Source organism: Lactuca saligna, chromosome 1, assembly GCF_052625555.1.
Source record: "Lactuca saligna cultivar CGN05327 chromosome 1, ASM5262555v1, whole genome shotgun sequence".
Taxonomy (NCBI): domain Eukaryota; kingdom Viridiplantae; phylum Streptophyta; class Magnoliopsida; order Asterales; family Asteraceae; genus Lactuca; species Lactuca saligna.
The window spans coordinates 149,530,493-149,548,904 of record NC_136417.1 but is presented as its reverse complement, the minus strand read 5'-3'; the positions used below and the strand labels follow the sequence as shown (position 1 = coordinate 149,548,904).

Here is an 18,412-nt window from a genome sequence, read left to right as displayed (position 1 = left end):
GATGTAAAGCAAAGATCACAAATTCTAAGTCTAAGACGTCTTAGTCACATGTAATCGTAGCGTATCCACTTAGCAACTATTACTCTCCTAATAATGATGCTTTTAGTTCTCACATATGTAAATTATAGAGATGCAGAATACTCTTATAGCATTCTCGTGTTAGAGTTCTTGTGGTAGTGTTGGTAAGTTTTAGACTTGTTGCAGCACCACAACCACTCTTAGGCACATGCTAGTCACTCCTAGAAAGATGTAGTTGATCAGGCTACATCCACCCAGATGTGACTATATCTCTCTAAGCCTAACTGTGATGCTCAACAATCTTAATACTTTTGTTCTGTTCTAGTATGATACTGACCCTTTTGTATTCGTGGATGTGTGTGTGTATATATATATATATATATATATATATATATATATATATATATATATATATATATATATATATATATATATAGAAGTAAGTTCATGCGAAAATATAAATATCCTGCGAAAACGCGAAAACAGCTTTTATCTTATGAAAATTAGATACATGTACTATAAAAAAATAATTTTATTAGCAATAAATTAAAGATAGTAAGTTTACATTAGATGGTGTTATGATAATATAGATTTAAAGACGGTTTTTATAATTATATTTTTTTCACGTCCTTAATCATTTTTAAATTCATGTTTTCATAATAAAAATGTTAAAAATCATACTTTGCTAATATGAAATAGTCCATCATCTATCATCGATTATCATCATGTATTTCAAAGTTTGGATGAATTATTTTCCAAAATATAATGTTGAGGTGACATAATATCATATGGTTTTCTTGTTTTCGCGTTTTCGCAAATTATTTGCATTTTCGCATGAACCCTCCCCTATATATATATATATATATATATATATATATATATATATATACTTAGTTAAATATTTTAGTATTAAAAGTATATATTCTTGGTCAGAGTGTTTTAGTCCCAAAGTGTTTATAGTTCGTATATCCTTTTCTGGGCTGATATACTTGATTCACTATAAACAATGCTCTGATACCAATCTGTCACACCCCAAAACCAAGAATGGCGGAATACGTTCTAGGGTGGAGGACGTCGTGTACAGTATCATAACAATGAATAATAGTAAAAACAAGCAACAACATCCATTTCATCAATATAACGATTGTAATACATGTGTGTTCTGTACAATAGACACCAAAAGTATAATCAAAATAAAAGATGAGTCTTATATGTGCTCCATCTTCCCAAAAGTTGTATCAGTACCTGTTTATTGTTGACCATAGAATACAAGTTGTTTTGAAAACGAGTATCAGCATAAAGCTGGTGAGTTCATAAGTATTTAGAGTCATTGCTTGTATAAAAGTGTTTATAATCTTGTAGTGAATTGGCTGTTATCAAAATTTGAAAGTTGTTTGATTCATAGAATATCCCATATTTTCCAGAAAAAGTAGTGTTTTACCAAAACTAGCTTATTTGTAAGTTCGTTTCTTTGTAAAGGTAATAGTCTTTTCGTGAAAATATTAGTAATGAAAGTATAATTTCAAACTCGTTCATTATAGAGAAAGAATAGAGTTTCACCCCAGCAGCACCCCTGCCGGTTAAATGTAATAATGAATGTAAACTCCGGATAGTATTAATTTTGTATGCACCTCGGGTTGTGTGTTAATTAAAGTTTGAATGTGAGCTCATATGAAATCATACATAGTGATAGTAGTACAACGGCCGACCCTCCAGGTCACCAATAGTGTAGTAGTGTTTGTCATCCCTGGGCCAAAAGGCTCGGACTGTAGCTAGCAGTCGGGATGGGGGAAAATCTATCCCGTATAGATCTATACACATAGTGGTTGCTCTCCTTCCAGGAAGCGATGGTTACCCAACAGTTTCATAGGAAAGTGTCGTATAGAGACATAGTGTGTCACATCCCATTGTAGTATTTTCTCTCATATAGTATATAGTACTCACTTAGTGAACTAGGTAATGTTCTCTTGATGTAGTTTATAGTGTTTCTTCATGCAGTGGATAGTGTTACCTTAGTATAGTATAGTATATAGCGTTCTTTTGACATAATGTATTGTACATATAGTCTTGTAATTGCACTGACCCTAATGTGTATCATAATAACGTCGGTACTGAACGGTAATTCTTAACTATACCTATTATAGTTAACTAGAGTACTTAATCAAGTGTCTTCGATATGTAGGAGTATCGAATTAGAGTGAAAAATTTTATATCTAACACAAATATACAAGATATATAACTAAATATTAAACGACAGTCGGACAGACAACCTAATACCCTAAGTCCACAATCAAACAACAACAGGAAATAAGGTCAGTTATCAGTTCTAAGTCCTTCAATACATATTTATATAAATATATTAGTGTAGATATGATTTGGAAATAATTTAAGGTTTGAAAACATTGAAAATCAGTTTTTGAGACAATTGATTCGAGAAAATGAGGTTGATAAACATTTGAAATAACTTCCCTGACGAAATACTTTAAAAATGAAAAATCCTTTTGATAGTAAGTCTTAAATCACGTGTGATTGATTCTGCAATATATTGGGATTCAACTTGTATTCCCCCCCCCCCCCACATAAAAACAATTAAAAAAATTTGAAAGGTTAATTAAGGGGTATGAATTCACTATTTGACGTAGGGTTCAAGTGTGCTATCAATATGTGTGTCGAGTGTCAACGGATGCTCTGAACTCAAGTAGCCCCTATTAATCATATGGTGACATATATATATATATATATATATATATATATATATGTGTGTGTGTGTGTGTGTGTGTTAGAGCTAGGGTGTTTCATGACTAAAAAATGATGGGAAATCACCCTAAGGGCTTGGAATCACTAGGACTAATTGTCATGTGTTCTATACTCAATGATCTATGCAAGTTTAAGGCCAAATATGAGTATTAGGGTGGGTGTATAACCATAAAAGTGAGTGCGTGGCTGGGGAATGCGGCCAGACTTGTGTGTGAGGCTGCACACTAGAGTGTACGGTCGTACAGGGTGTGTGTGCGGCCGTACGATCCTTGTTGGAGTCCTATGTGTCGATTGTGTGGCCATACTCTCACTTTGGAGGGTGTTTTGAATGTGTGCGGCCACCTAATGAAGGTGAGCGGCTGCACTCCTTCATGGAGTGAAGAACATGAAGAACACTATGAGTTTTGGCTTGGATTCAAGTGTTTTACCTCTATAACAAGCTGAAAGATAATGTTCTTCACATTTTGGAGGCCTTCTAAGTGTTCTTGGGTGATGTTTTTAGAGGGAGAAAGTAGAGAGAGGAAGAGAGTGCAACCAAAAGTGAATGGAAAGGGGTCCTCTACTATATATAGGGTCGGGTGTGAGTCTGGAAGGGGTTTGCGGTTGGGTGTGCGGCGGGCTGGCCGCACACACCTCTCTTCGTGTGTTTGTCTGGATTTTGCGATGCAACACCCTTCCTATGGCTTACATCTATGATATATTAAGCCTAAAACACTCGCACGGACCCAACATTTTGCTAAAAGATGCTAAATTCACATGAATTATAGATATATGGATCGATTTCACAATGTAAAAGTGTCGGGTTGTCACACTACTCCTACCATAGAATCCTCTGATATTGTCGATGTTCCTTCCACTGCAGCTGTTGATCATCAATTACTGCGTCCATATGTTTGGAAAAAAGAACATCCTCCTGGTAAAATTATCGGAAACCCATCTACAGGCGTACAAACTCGATCTTAGCATGATATTACAGACCACTACCACTATACAACCTTTATGTCCGTAGTCGAACCCTGATCCATCAAGGAATCCCTTCTGGAGCCTGACTGGATCTATGATATGCAAGAAGAGTTAGCATAATTTGAAAGAAAAAAAGTGTGGAAACTCGTTCCGAAGCCAAAAGGTCACATAATTGTTGGAACAAGATGAGTGTACAAAAACAAACTCGATGAATTAGGTGCGGTCGTTGGAAACAAGACAAGATTAGTTGCCAAGAGGTATAGTTAACTAGAAGGTGTTGATTATGATGAAATATATGCCCTCGTAGGCAGGCTAGAAGCAATACACATCTTCTTAGCGTATGCAACACACAAAAATATCAAAGTACATCAAATGGATGTAAAAAGCGCTTTCCTGAATGGTGAATTGAAAGAAGAAGTTTACTTGCAACAAGCTCCAGACTTTGAAAGTTTAGAGTTCCCAGATTACTATTTCAAGCTTGAGAAAGCAGTCTATGGTCTTAAGCAAGCATTGAGAGCATGGTATGAGATTCTCCCTGAGTTTCTTGTCATGTCAGAATATAAAAGATGAGTGATTGACCCCACATTGTTTCGAAAGGCAAATGGTAATCACCTTATGCTTATTCAAATCTATGTGGATGATATCATATTCGGGTCAACAGATCAAGGTATGGTGGATGAATTTGCATTACTCGTGACCAAGAAGTTCCAAATGAGCATGAATAGAGAGATTAACTTCTTTCTAGGACTCCAAGTGAAACAAGCCCGTCAAGGGATATTCATTCATCAAGAAAAATATACCTCTGAACTGCTGAAGAAATACGTAATGGATAATTGTTCCTCAACCAACGTTCCTATTGCCTTAGGATATAAGATTTATGTTTATCCTTCATAGATGAATGATTAGTGCTTTGAAGTACCTCACTGCAATCAGAATGTATATAGTCTTTGCAACAAGCGTAAGTGCTAGGTACCAAGCTGACCCCAAAATATCGCACTTAATCGCAGTCAAACAGATCTTCAAATACTTGAAAGGAAGCAAAGCTCTCGGCCAATGGTATCCCACATGGAACGATTTCAACCTTCAATCCTTTACAGATGTGGATCACGCCAGATGCAAATTGGATAGAAAAAGCACCTCAGGTGGTTGTCAATTTCTTGGAGGAAGACTGGTTAGTTGGTCTTCAAGGAAACAAAATTGTGTTTCTCTGTCTATCGCAGAAGTCGAGTATGTGGCCGCAACGAGTTGCTGTTCTTAAGTCCTATGGATGAAAACCCAGCTGGTGGACTACGGATACAGAATGTTGCAGATACCGATTTATTGTGATTCAAAGAGTGCTATAGCGATTTCTCACATCCTATTCACCATTCGAAGATGAAACACATTGAACTTTAGTACCATTTCATCAAGGACCACATACTCAAAGGTAACATTGAACTGATTTTTGTCCCATCTCACGAAGAGATTGCGGATGTGTTTACAAAAGTACTTGATGCAACAAAACTCAACAGTTTTCTACAAATTTTAGGGATGATGAATCTGGATGCACACTTCTTCTTGAATTGATAGGTACCGCAGACCACCTCTAGTCACCGTTGCAGTCCTAGTCTAATATATCTATCATACATGGTTTCAGTGTACTCTGTATACCGCAACCATATATCATACTTATATTTATTGGATCCTTATTGTTTGTTATTTTTGATCTTTTGTCAAGTGCTCCTCAGTTCCTACTACCGCAGTCACAATTACCATCCACCACAATGAAGAATCAATCCGCAATGGTGTGTCCATCCGCAGTCACTTTTAATGAATTCTCAGCAACTTCATAAATTCCCTGGAATCTTGTGTGCTATTTAATGATCCTCATTAAATAGAAATTCTTTCATATTAAATTCAAACATTCCTTTTGTAGCATACAACGTTTCAGTTCTCTTCTAAAGTTCCTTTTTGTGTCAAACCTATTTTAGTTTAAATGACAATTAAACATGTTTCTCATAAAATAAATCTTTTATGAAATCTCTTTCCCTAAACATTCAAATCTCCTTGACTCAAGACATCTAATTCATTCCAAATTCCACCTTTATTCAACGGATTATCGCCCCTCACCACACGTTCTCCAAACGTGTGATAATGGGCCTGACATTTCATTAAATGTCCCATTTTTAAAAGCCCAATAATAATAATAACAATAATAATGTAAAGTCCCGAAAAATAGATCTACCAATGATCAAAGATAATAACAGATGCAAACATGAATTAATAAACAAATATAGAGCAAAAAGGCCAAGCTTGCATACGCTTTAATGCTATAAAACGTCTGATACAACTTGGAAGTATACGAGAGCATCAACAACCCACAAAGACTAACACAACTCGCTATTTAAAGACCTGACTAGTGACCGTAAGGTGTTTACGGCCCTAAAGAGTTTACGGCCGTAAACCCATTCTGACCGTAAACACAAAGCAAAACACAAACAATTACATATATACTGCTATCTACGACTATGCCTAGACCAAACCATTGTACAGGGTCTTTCAATCTCCCCTTTGGTTTGGACTAGCTCGGCCCCATTCCTTTCTTTACCAGCATGACATCCATCTGGCCCATAGCACCATTCCACATCTTCTTGCTCAAAATTTCAGCAACCATCCTGGTATACGCCTTGGCTCCTTGCTCATAGATATCTTCAACCACTTTAATCTGAAAATTGCTTGGATAATGAATATCCCATTTCCTGAACTGCAGTAGGTCTCTTCGATCATACAACCGTATGCACCCATTTTTGAGCTTAATGACTGCACCACAAGTACTCTCATCATAAACCCAGCACTCCATAGATCCGAGCGATCCATCTTTATAACTTTGAATAATAGGAAATTGTTTAACTTGAGTCGTGGGTGGCCACATAACCAACTGTAGAGGTTTATCAGAAGAGGCTTCAAACACATCTGGATGTTCCCGAATGACTGACTCAGCAGTTGGCATTATAGGAAATCCCTTCTTTACTTGCTCATCTAGAAAGAATTTGAACTGCGAAACCTGAGGATTGTTTAATAGATTGATAAAAGGAGCTTGTGATAACTCCGCAAGATCAACCCTTGTTAATGAACTAAAAGCACGAACATCCTTATACAACTATGAATTACCACTCTTGCGAATAATAATCCAAAGTCGAAGAGGATCATGAAATCCCCAAGCAGCTACACCTGACCGATCTCCAAAAGTATCTCTGAACCGAACAACTTCAAGATCAGTGACAGTGATCAAAGATTCCCCTTTAAAACTGCTTTGAGTGACATTTCGCTTGAATAATAACTGCCCCCTTTCAGTATCATCTTCTTGATTTTTCCGAATGATCTCTTGAATATGAGAAGCCATAGGAGGAACAGCTCCAATACGTTCAGCAGAACCAGAAGATTGACCAGCTGGCACATCTACTGGATACGCTTGCACATGTAAATTTATTCTTTGTTCTTCTACGCTTGTTTTATACTTCTCACCAAAATCATCCTCCAGTTTCCTTTTCAATTCGAAGTAGCTTGAAGTCAGCAGATTGAAATGTTCTTGAAGATCAGAAATCTGCTTATTTTTTACTTTCCTATCCCTTTTAACTTCTGCGAGTTGTCTGCCAAGATAAGTTCTATCTGACTGAAGTTTAGACACTTGAGTACGAAGCTCAATGTTCTGGGCACGAAGTTCAGCTACTTGAATGTCAAGCTCTATGTTCTTCTGACTTAATACAGAGATCTCCTTTCGTAAACTATCAACAGATGAATCATCATCAGGAGCACCCCCTTCACTCATAGAAATGTTCTTTCCTTGAGGACTAGGCGAACGAAGCTGTTCTTTTGCCATATGCAAAGCTAGTCTCTCAGAAGCGGCATCCCTATCAAATCTCGGAACAAGAAAACCAGGCGGAGCTGAAGGGCCACCAACATCAAAAACTGAACTAGGTCCAGTTGCAAACATCTTTGTTGCGGAAAGTCGTGTAGTAGCAGTAGTAATTGGTGGTGTAGGAAGACCACTGACCAAACTAGTAATTAACTCGGATTGTCTTTCATCAAGTCTTCTCCTCTTAGATTGAGGTTGGTCAGCCTGTGGAGGTATTATACTAACAAATGGTTCAGATGTAGGAGAAATAAACACGGGAGGGGAACATCCCACAACTACCTCCATTGGGATTGAAGTTGACACCATCTGCTCAGAAGTTGGAGTAAGAGTTTCGCTCGATTTTTTCATCTCAGTTGACGGCAAAACACTATCATCGACATTTTGAAAAATCGTATCAAATATCTCATTGGACACAACATTAGCACTACTAGCTAAAGAAGCCGCAATATCATCATCATCAAACCCCGTAAGATCAAGATCTTCAAATGAGTCATGTCTATCATCACCAGTACCTATTTCCCTTTCATCCTGTCTTTCATTCGACTCATGTTCATGACTAGAATCACTTTGATCTCTCTGAGTTGGTGAATCTTCATCATCTTCAGTCACATCTATCACAATGTTTGCTGGAGTCGAACCCCCAGTAGACGTTTTCTCAGAAGAAGTCGGTTCTGATGATTCGTATGACACTGGCGTCTCATCCAATTCTGTAAACTTTCCGAATTTTTCCAATGGATAACGCCCTCGAAAGACAACTTTTCCTCTTCGGTTTTGCTTAATGAGTCCCACAGTGTGTGGACCCAAAGACTTCATATCCAAGGTGTCTCCCTCCTTTCTAACCTCAGGAAACTGCATCTCGACAAACACTTGAATGAAGCGGGGATATTGGAGAAAGGTATCCCTTGTAGAAGCCCGGATGTTTATGACAAATTCCTCTAGGATGAACTTTGAGAAATTGAAATGAATTCCAGAGGCCAAAGATACCAATGCACCAGTTGTGCGTTGAGAAATTTCATCAGCCCCACTCCTTCTACCGGATATGCAACTTACGAACACATGAGCCAGAAATCTCCAATACGGATGAAGCAGCTTTTTCAACATTGGCGGGTAGGTTCCTTCATAACTTATCCGTCGTAGTATTCTCTGAACATCTTCTATGCCAATTTCCGTCGGATAGTTAGGTTGATCATCAATCAGCAACGCGTTACGAACAAAACTTTCATCGATTACAATATCTCGTCCTTGCACCTTCGCCGCGACCGTGAAATTTCCATCATCATCTATCTGCGTCCTTGCCGTCTCCCAAAACTCACGAACGATGTTCTGATAGATCACCGGATTGACTGTCAATGCTGATGCAACACAACATTCACGCAACCTGTGAACCATTGAAAGCATATCGGAATGAACGACAGATTGTGCATGTCTGCAAACTTGAGATTTGCCATTTTCCTGCACTCAAACACAGTTGTAAGAAACCGACACCAATAATAAAACTTATTTTGACCAAAAGTATGACAATAAAATTTGATCAAAATAAAAATTATTTATTAATGATGTATGTTTACAAAAAAATTAACCTTTTGACAATTTTGGTTCTTGGGCCGTAAACTCTAGTTTACGGCCTAAGGAACCTTTGGTTCACGGTTTAAGCGAGGAAAGCATGCAATCGTTACCCAGTCAAAATAACAACTTAAATCGACAAATGTTCTTGGGCCGTAAACTCTAGTTTACGGTCTAGAAATTACTTCGAAAACACGATGCACAATTATCATAGAGATATTTCAAACAATCCAGAATGATTACACTCGAATTCACGGGCCGTAAACTGGGAGTTTACGGCCTATGAATGTCTACACCGAAAACAAAACTTAAAATTGATCTTTCTCTTTGAAATGACGAACGAAAAGCACTCAGTCGTGATCATAACGAGAAATAGCATCATAATAAAATAGTTTCGAACCCAAATCATCAAGTTTCAGAGTTTACGGCCTTAGCTTACAGCTGTAAACTCCTCGACTTGAGTTTATTTAATTTTAAACACAATGCGATGTGATTCCGTGAAACAAAATATATATTCGAGATCTACACGATGCTACCTTCACGATGATATACTCGTTTTTCTGAAAATCGAAGGAAAAATTTCTAACACCTTGAGAGCTTTTTGGGAGTGGTTTGCGGCCGGAAACTGTTGAGTGGGAGGATTCCGGCTGTGAACTCCCCCTTTTTACCTTTTTACCTTTCCACCTTTCTTACCCTTCTGCCTGATAGCTACCCAGTCTTTCTAATTTTTCTCCAATTAATTAAAAAAACTTTTTGAGGATTAATTTAATTTAAAAAAATTTGAAGTTGAAGAAAATTTAAAATTAAATAAAAAATAAAAATAAAAATAAAAGTAAAAATAAAAGTAAAATAAAAAATAAAAGTAAAAAAATAGAATAAAAAATCAACGTCAAATAAATTAAGAACCACTTTAACTACCACTTCTTTTGTGATGCTTAGATCAAAGTTATTGGACGACCTTATTCTACTTGTCGGTACCCTTATCTTCACATCTTCGTCTGACCGATTGCCAGTATTGTGGTCCACTTAAGCGCGAAGGATTTGTGACATTTTTGGACCTTTTACCAATGACATGATTCGGGCATATACCTGATTGTAAATTTCTGGTAATTATTATAACTCCTAAATCTTACGTGAAATTACCTTATGACCATTTAATTGACTACAACCAGGGATATTGTTGTCCACCTAAATTGAGCAGCGAGATCTACAGACAATCTGTATGAGTTCAATTTTAGGTGTACTGGTACGTGTTTCCCGCTTCCTGATATGCCCCAGCCATCAAGAACTTCCAGAGTACTCCTTACACCGGGTGAGCAGACAATCATTCAGAGAGAGAAGGGATACAGAATTCTATTTCTACCTACTTCAGAGGGGTTGAGAAGAAGAAGGTTGCATATGCTGTGTACCAGGTCGGATTAGAAGTCGCGCAAAGGAGACAGCATATGGCTAACAGATGAGAAGTTTTTTTTTTTTTTTCACACATACAGTTCACACATATATTTCAAGCACATATATATTTCCTACAGAGAAATGGAGTTGCATATGTTGTGTACCAGGTTGGATTAGAAGTCGCGCAAAGGAGACAACATATGACTAACAGAAAGAAAGAAAGAAAATGATTTTCTACAGACCTAATTTATCGGAATTTACCAGTCGCCCCATCCAACCGGAATTAAGGACAGAATCCGCACATCGAGGAAAAGTTAAGCCACGGTTCCAAGTACGGGTTCAATTAATGTGACGAGTAGATTCTCATGTTTATCTCCCTGCTCAACTTATCCGAGCATCGTGATGTCAGATTAAACGGATCTAACTAGTTCAAAATTTGTCGAGTCCTTAAATTCATTAGGTTCAACTTTCCTAGTCAAGTCCCCCCCCCTTTTTTTTAAAAAAAAAAACTTTCGCGCCTACCAGCACATCGAGCACAGATCGTAAACGATTCAACTTAGGTACGTTACGTCGATTCAGGTCGTCCTTTATCACTTATTAATATCATTTCCCATCACAATACTTACAACGAAGGCTGCTAACAAAAAAATTTTAAATTTCAGAATTGAAATGACACTAATTTGGATTTTTTTACTGAAATGACACTATTTTTGGAATTTTGTGATTTTTGTTGTTTTTGGATTTTCTTTCTCCCCCTAAATTTGTGCATGGTTGAGAATTTAAACAAAAGAAAAGTGCGCAAATTTAAACAAACCTAACAAAAATTGAAGACAAACTTAGTAAAATTTGAAAATAAACTAAGAAGACCAAAAATAAATAATAAAAGTAAAAAGTAAAGTAACAAATAAATAAATAAAATAAAAAATAAAACCAAACAAAGGAAAAGGAAAAGGAAAAGAAAAAAAAATAATCCTCAAAACGTATCATTTTCAGAAATCCCACAAGCACATCAAAACGAGCTTTGTTAAAAGGTTTTGTGAACAAGTCAGCCACACTGTTATCAGTGTGGACTTGTTCAATTCGAATTAAGGATCGTTCATAACAGTCTCTAATAAAGTGAATTTTAATATCGATGTGCTTGGTTTTAGAGTGTTGGACTGGGTTCTTAGCAATTTGTATGGCAGCCTCATTATCACAATAGACAGGGGTTTCTGAGTAATTCAAACCGTAGTCCAACAGCTGATGTTGGATCCAAATAACTTGAGAACAACAAGCTGATGCTACCACATATTCCGCCTCTGCTGTCGAGGTCGAGACAGTGTGCTGCTTCTTGCATTGCCATGAAACTAGTCTGTCACCTAGGTATTGACATCCTCCTGAAGTTGATTTCCTGTCAAGCTCACAACCTCCATAATTACTATCAGTAAAAGCATAAAGATTAAATTCAGAATTCTTCGGATACCAAAGACCCAATTTAGGGCTTCCTTTGATATATCGAAAAATTCTTTTAACAACAATAAGATGAGAGAGTTTAGGATTAGCCTGATAGCGTGCGCATTGACAAACTGCGAACATAATGTCTGGTCGACTTGCAGTAAGATACATTAAGGATCCGATCATCGATTGATAAAGAGTTTGATCTACGGGTTCGCCTTCTGGATCTGGAGTCAGGAGGGGTCGTTCAGCCATCGGTGTTGAGGCAGATTTAGCATCATGAAGTGCGAACTTCTCAAGAACATCATCCACATACTTGGCCTGATGAAGAAGGATGCCGGTTGAATTCTGTTTAACCTGAAGCCCCAAAAACATGGTCATTTCTCCCAAAGAACTCATTTCAAATCTTTTCTTCATTACACTTTCGAACTCCTTGCAAAGTTGTTGGCTTGTGGATCCAAAGATTATGTCGTCGACGTATATTTGAACAAGTATCTGGCACTTGTCGACATGCTTTATAAACAATGTTTGATCGATAGTACCACGTTTATAGCCATGTTCGAGCAAATTCTTTGTTAGAGTTGCATACCATGCTCTAGGAGCTTGATGCAGCCCATACAACGCTTTATCCAACTTGTAGACATGATTAGGAAACTTTGGGTCGACAAACCCTGGAGGTTGATCAACGTAGATTTCTTCCTTCACCTTGCCATACAAGAAGGCAGTCTTGACATCCATTTGAAAAACAGTGAAGTTCATATACGAAGCGTACGCCAAGAAGATACGAATGGCCTCCAAGCGAGCTACAGGAGCATAAACCTCAGTGTAGTCAAGACCCTCGACTTGTCGAAACCCGCGAACTACCAGTCTGGCCTTGTTTCGCACAATGATCCCTGAATCATCCTGCTTGTTACGATAGACCCACCGTGTGTCAAGAGACTTTTTGCCCTTTGGTAACTCAACTAACTTCCAAACACCTAGTTTTTCAAACTGATGCAATTCTTCATGCATCGCATCCACCCAGCTAGGTTCATTTAGAGCCATTTCTACATTCTTGGGCTCAATTTGAGAGATAAAACAAGAATACAGACATGTATTCACGTCTCCACTTTGACTTCTAGTTTTAACACCACTATCTAGCTGGCCGATAATGTTCTCGAGCGGATGATCTCGTTGAATCCTAGAGGGTATTTCTTGACTGATGTCATTGATGGAGACAGGTAGAGTGTGAATGTTAAGACCTCCTTCATTTGCTTGTTGAGTAGTACTAGATGGTTCTGCAACATACTCATCTGCAATAAGGTCAGGAAAGAGTAATTCCATCAGGGTTGAAGAGACAGCGGAAGCATCATTTGGAATGAACTCTTTCTCTAATGATGTGAGAGGTCTTGATTCAGCATCCAAAGAATCAATGTGGTCTGATTGAGGACTGTCATGTTCCAATAACGGCATCCCTTGAGAAGTAGCAGAAGACTTATCGAAAGATGTTGCAGAAGACTCCCCTTCAATTTCAGCAGACGGCTCCCCCTCAGATGAAGCAGAAGACTCCCCCTCAAATGGAGCAGAAGATTCTCCCTTGTGCGAGTCGGAGGACCTCTATTCGGTTGAAGCTTTAGACTTTCCTTTCAGTGAATTGGAAGGTTTAGATACAGGTTTGTATACAACTTCTTCGACTTCATCTTCAGAGGGACTCTTCAAATGCGAATAAGTTCTTGAGACATCATTTGAACACACGTTTAAGGATTTGAAAAGTGACGTGTAATCAAATAACCAGTCCGGACCCACTCTTGCGTCTGTCTCATTCTCTTCCAACCAACGCACATCATAGGATTCCACAATCTGTTTGGTTTTCTTGTTGTAGACTCTATAAGCGGTACGTGCAGCATACCCAACAAAATAGCAGTCATCAGCTTTGGTATTAAACTTCGGATTGGCATCTAGGTGAAGAAGGGTGCAAGGACAGCCAAATACTCGAAAATGACTAACTGACGGTTTGTGACCATAGTAAATTTCATATGGAGTTTTCATTTGAGCTTTGTTGATGAGTACTCGATTCTGAACATAACAGGCAGTGTTTATTGCCTCTGCCCAAAAGAAAACTGGGAGCTTGGAGTCACACAACATCGTCCTTGCAGCATCCTTAAGTGTTCTGTTTCGCCTCTCAGCAACACCATTTTGTTGAGGTGTGTGAGCGGAACTAAATTGACGTAGGATCCCCTTCTCAGAGCAGAAGTGATTGAGAACAGAATTCTTGAATTTCGTTCCATTATCAGTGCGAAGAGCCTTCACCCTATGATTGGTCTGATTCTCAACAAGTATGATGAACCTCTTGATCAATTCAGCGACGCCAGCTTTGTTGGATAGAAAGAAAACCCACGTAAAACGAGAAAAATCATCAATCACAACTAGACAGTAGGAACTCCTATTGATGCTTAGCACATTCACTGGACCAAATAGGTCCATGTGAAGAAGTTGTAGAACCTGACTTATTGAGTTAATTTGCTTCGGTAAATGTGGCTTTCGATGATGCTTTCCTTGAGCACAGGACACACATTTCTCAAACGTGATAAAGTCTTTGACAGGTAATCCACGGACCATATCATTCTTTGCAAGACGATTGAGATTTTTGGCGTTGGCGTGACCTAATCTTCGGTGCCATAACATTGCAGTTTGCTCAGAGATCTTTGAGAACAAACAAGTAACTTGCTTTGGGAGATTGCTATTTATATCGATAATATAAGCATTTCCATCCCTTTTTGACTTTACGAGTATCCATTCTTCAGGGATGACAAAACCTGGCTTTAAGATCATGCATTCCTTGTCAGTGAAATGCATAGAATAGCCCTTGTCACAGATCTGCAAAACACTTAGCAGGCTGTGTTTTAGCTCTGGAGCGAAATTCACATTTTCAAAACTCAAAACTCCATTTGATACTGTGCCCTTTTGTGTAATTTTTCCTCCATCTCCACCCGTAAAATAGACGTATCCCCCATTAAATGATTGAATGTTGCTCAATTGAGTGATGTCTCCTGTCATGTGCCGGGAACAGCCGCTGTCGACAAACCATGGTCTGACGACATTTCCCCGCAACTGCCCCTGCAAAATGTGCAGGTTTAATTAGATTTGGGCACCCAGGTCATGATCTTCCTGGGTGATCCCGATGACTTTTCAGATTTATTGCATATGAATTTCTTTGAGGATACAGATGATGTATTGGGAGTAGATATGGGTTTCCATTCATAATTAGGTTTTTTGAAAAGTTCAGTCAACTTTTTCATTTTATGTCTGACGATCTGCTTAAAGCATGTGTTACTTTTACCAGAATTGGTTGAAGATCCATTATTCCTTTGGGATGAGCTTGACCTTTGCATGGCTATGCTCCTTTTTGGCAGACTGTTCAGGACAAGGTGATTAAAAAACCTTTTATGACTGTGAAAAATATCCCTTTTTCTATTTCTTTTATCTACCCAATAATCATTTCGAGAGCGACTTCTAGAGGAATTTCTAGTTAAGGATCTTCCTCTGAATTCGTTCTCTCCTCTTGGAAGATTATAACTCACAAACATTCGATTAAGACAATTTCTAGCAATATGACCCTTAGTGCCACAATTAAAACAAATCTGATTGTTATCGTTAGAACTTGTGCTGCATTTGTCAGATTTGTTTTCCCCACAAACACCCTTGCTTGTCTCACAAAAACATGCAATATTATCAAGTTGTGAGGCAAGTGAGGGTTGTGAGATTAGTGGTATTTCAACATTTTTATCACAAACGTTTAAATTGTCAACCAAACTGTTCAAATATTTATCAGACATATTAGAAACATTCAAAACTGTATCAGAGGTAGCAGCTACTGTATCAGGATAATTAAAAACACCACAAGAAAAATTGTCACTTAAAACATTTAACAAAGAATTGTCTTTATTTAAAATAAAAGCTTCAGGTTTGGACTCGATTTTGTTTTCAGAAACACATCCTTCAACTTTGTGCTTTGACTGATTCAAGGATTGATCTGCAGGAGAAGTAGAAATGTTAGTACTTTCAACATTAATAAATCCTCCTGAAACAAAACCGGAGGGCTTGCCATAAATCATAAATGATTCATTGGCAATCTCTTCTTTGGACAAGGGCTTGGACACGTATGAATGATTGAAAGGAGGAGGTACATGATTATACCCTAGACCTTTTGATTGATTTCTTTTAAACTGCATACTTTGGTCTATCATATTTGCAACCACCTCACTTGAAAAATCATATTTTCTGACATCAAGTTTGGCGGTCTCAAATTTTCCTTTCAAGGATTCAACTTCAGCTACAAGCTCAGCATTTTGTTTGACTACATAATCGTAATTTTCACGTTTGTTGCTGTAGTCTTCCTGGAGTCTCCTAAAGTCTTTAATTTTTTATTCTAGTTGAGCTTTAAGTGGTTTTTGTCCTTTTCGAAGTCGGTACCCTTCATATCTAAGGTCTTCTACGTCTCTTATTAATTTATCATTTAGTTCACGAAGAATCCTAAGATTTTCTACTTCATCACTTAATGTCTCAATTTTATTCTGTAAAGTTTTCACATAATCTATACAAGCCTTAGAGCATGATGGAAGACTTACCTTGGATGAATTAGGTTCATGGGAGGAGGATACCATCAAGCCAAATTGTAGTTTCATCATGTTGTGTTCAGCAGCTGCAGTCCTTTCTTGAGCGTCATCCCTCACTTGTGCTAAGTGAGCATTTTCTGGTCCAAACAAATTTAAAGCTTGTATTTGATCATCCCAGTCAAATGATTGTGCAACCATAGCCTTTTCATTGTTTGCTTGACCACTGCTTCGATTATTTCCAACTGTAACCATTGTTCTGTTATTATTAACCCTCCTATCAGGGTGTGGGCAATCACGAGCAAAATGCCCTGGCTCGTGGCAATTGAAACATCTAAGCTTTCCTTTGTTGAATCCAACCTTCTTGTCAGCACTCATTCCCCAATTATTCTTCCCTGTCTTTTTGGCAAACTGTTTTTCCATAAATACAGCCATGGCAATTTGCCATGTGATGTCCATTTCCTCAACGTCCTCTGGGTGGATTTGATCAAGATTTGCAAATGACAATTGAGGAGGAAGTTCCCCAGCTACAAGAGCATTGTAGCAATTTACAAGCCCTGCTGCAAAGACAAGGTTTTCATCACCCTCCTTTCCCTTTGGTGAAGAAGCCACATTAGAAGATGAAACATTTTGGGTAGATGTAATAGGCTGGCCTTGTGGGTAAGGAATGACCGGTGCAGAGGAAGATGAACCTGCAGAAGTATAGGAGAAAGAAGAGAGAGCATTATTAGCTGAAATGCCAAGATTGGCAGCTGAGTAGGAGTTCACATGATTGATCTCTCGCTGCTTGTCATCAATATCACACGCTTTGATGACAGCCATCACTTCAGCTAGGGAAAGGCGATTAAGATCCTTAGTCTTCTTGATTACTGCTACATTCATGTCCCAAGATTTTGGGAGTGCATTTAATAGCTTCTTATTAATTTCTGACTTTGTATAGAAAATCCCTGCCACAGTCATCTCAGTGTTGAGAGTTGTAAATCGTTGTAGTTGAGCTTCGAGAGTCTCTCCAGGAACATAATTAAACATATTGAAGCGTTGTTTCAGCATATCTTGGCGACTTTCCCGCATGTCTTCATTTCCCTCATATACTTCAATGAGAGCTTCCCACAGAGCTTTGGCAGAAGTATACTCTCTGAATCCTTGAGCAATGTCTGGCGATAAGGCCATAGTCAAGATGGCTAATGCTTTTTCTTGTTCTTCTGTACTCTCAAAGTCTTCATCCGTGTAGTTTTCGACTTTCTTGTCGACCACCTTGCCCCCAATTACAGTGGTGATTATGACTGGATCGCTTAAAACACATTTCCAAATCTTAACGTCCTTCATCTTTATATACTTTTCAATTCTATATTTCCACTCGGGGAAACCATCAGCAGACATGAGTCTTGGAATTCGCGTGGTTGTACCCATCACAGCATCAAGCTCTTGGTATTGAGTTGAATTTTGTGTATCCATATTTAAAAGAAAATTATTACTAGAAAATTTTAAGGCTGTAAATTTATTTATTTATTTATATTTTTTTTTATTTTTTTTTATGTAAGCTTAGGCCGTAAACTCAACGGCCGTAAACTGTTTTATGCCGTAAACTGGAGTTTACGGTCAAAAATTATTGTAAAATTTAACTCATGAATTAATTTCAATTTATGAAATTAACTGACTTAGCTGTAAACTCTTAAGCCGTAAACCTTAGGCCGTAAACTCGAGTTTACGGTCCAAGTATACTTGTTGATTTAATCTCCGAAAAATAATGGTGTAAATTTCAATTAACAGAAAATCAATTTTTCGTGAATGCTTTAGT

At 37.9% G+C, this 18,412-nt stretch overlaps 1 protein-coding gene across 1 annotated transcript; it reads right to left on the bottom strand.

Annotated features, from left to right (window-relative positions):
- Window positions 1-13,618: 13,618 nt before the first annotated feature.
- On the bottom strand, window positions 13,619-18,069 carry LOC145012598 (uncharacterized). The gene is made up of 7 exons (XM_078971399.1): window positions 17,491-18,069; window positions 16,630-17,397; window positions 16,475-16,575; window positions 15,796-15,916; window positions 14,927-15,118; window positions 14,504-14,821; window positions 13,619-14,323 (listed from the first exon to the last, which is right to left on the bottom strand). The coding sequence occupies exons 1-7, from the start codon at window positions 18,067-18,069 to the stop codon at window positions 13,619-13,621; spliced, it is 2,784 nt and encodes a 927-aa protein (XP_078827525.1).
- Window positions 18,070-18,412: the final 343 nt, after the last annotated feature.

What these genes read in the sequence shown, in the direction of transcription:
- LOC145012598 (XM_078971399.1), bottom strand. Translation starts at nt 18,069, where the DNA reads ATGGATACACAAAATTCAACTCAATACCAAGAGCTTGATGCTGTGATG. An exon ending in CAAAATCTTGGGACATGAAT is followed by an intron (nt 17,398 to 17,490) that starts GTAGCAGTAATC and finishes GATGACAAGCAG; the next exon opens with CGAGAGATCAATCATGTGAA. An exon ending in GAGTTTTGAGTTTTGAAAAT is followed by an intron (nt 14,822 to 14,926) that starts GTGAATTTCGCT and finishes ATGATCTTAAAG; the next exon opens with CCAGGTTTTGTCATCCCTGA.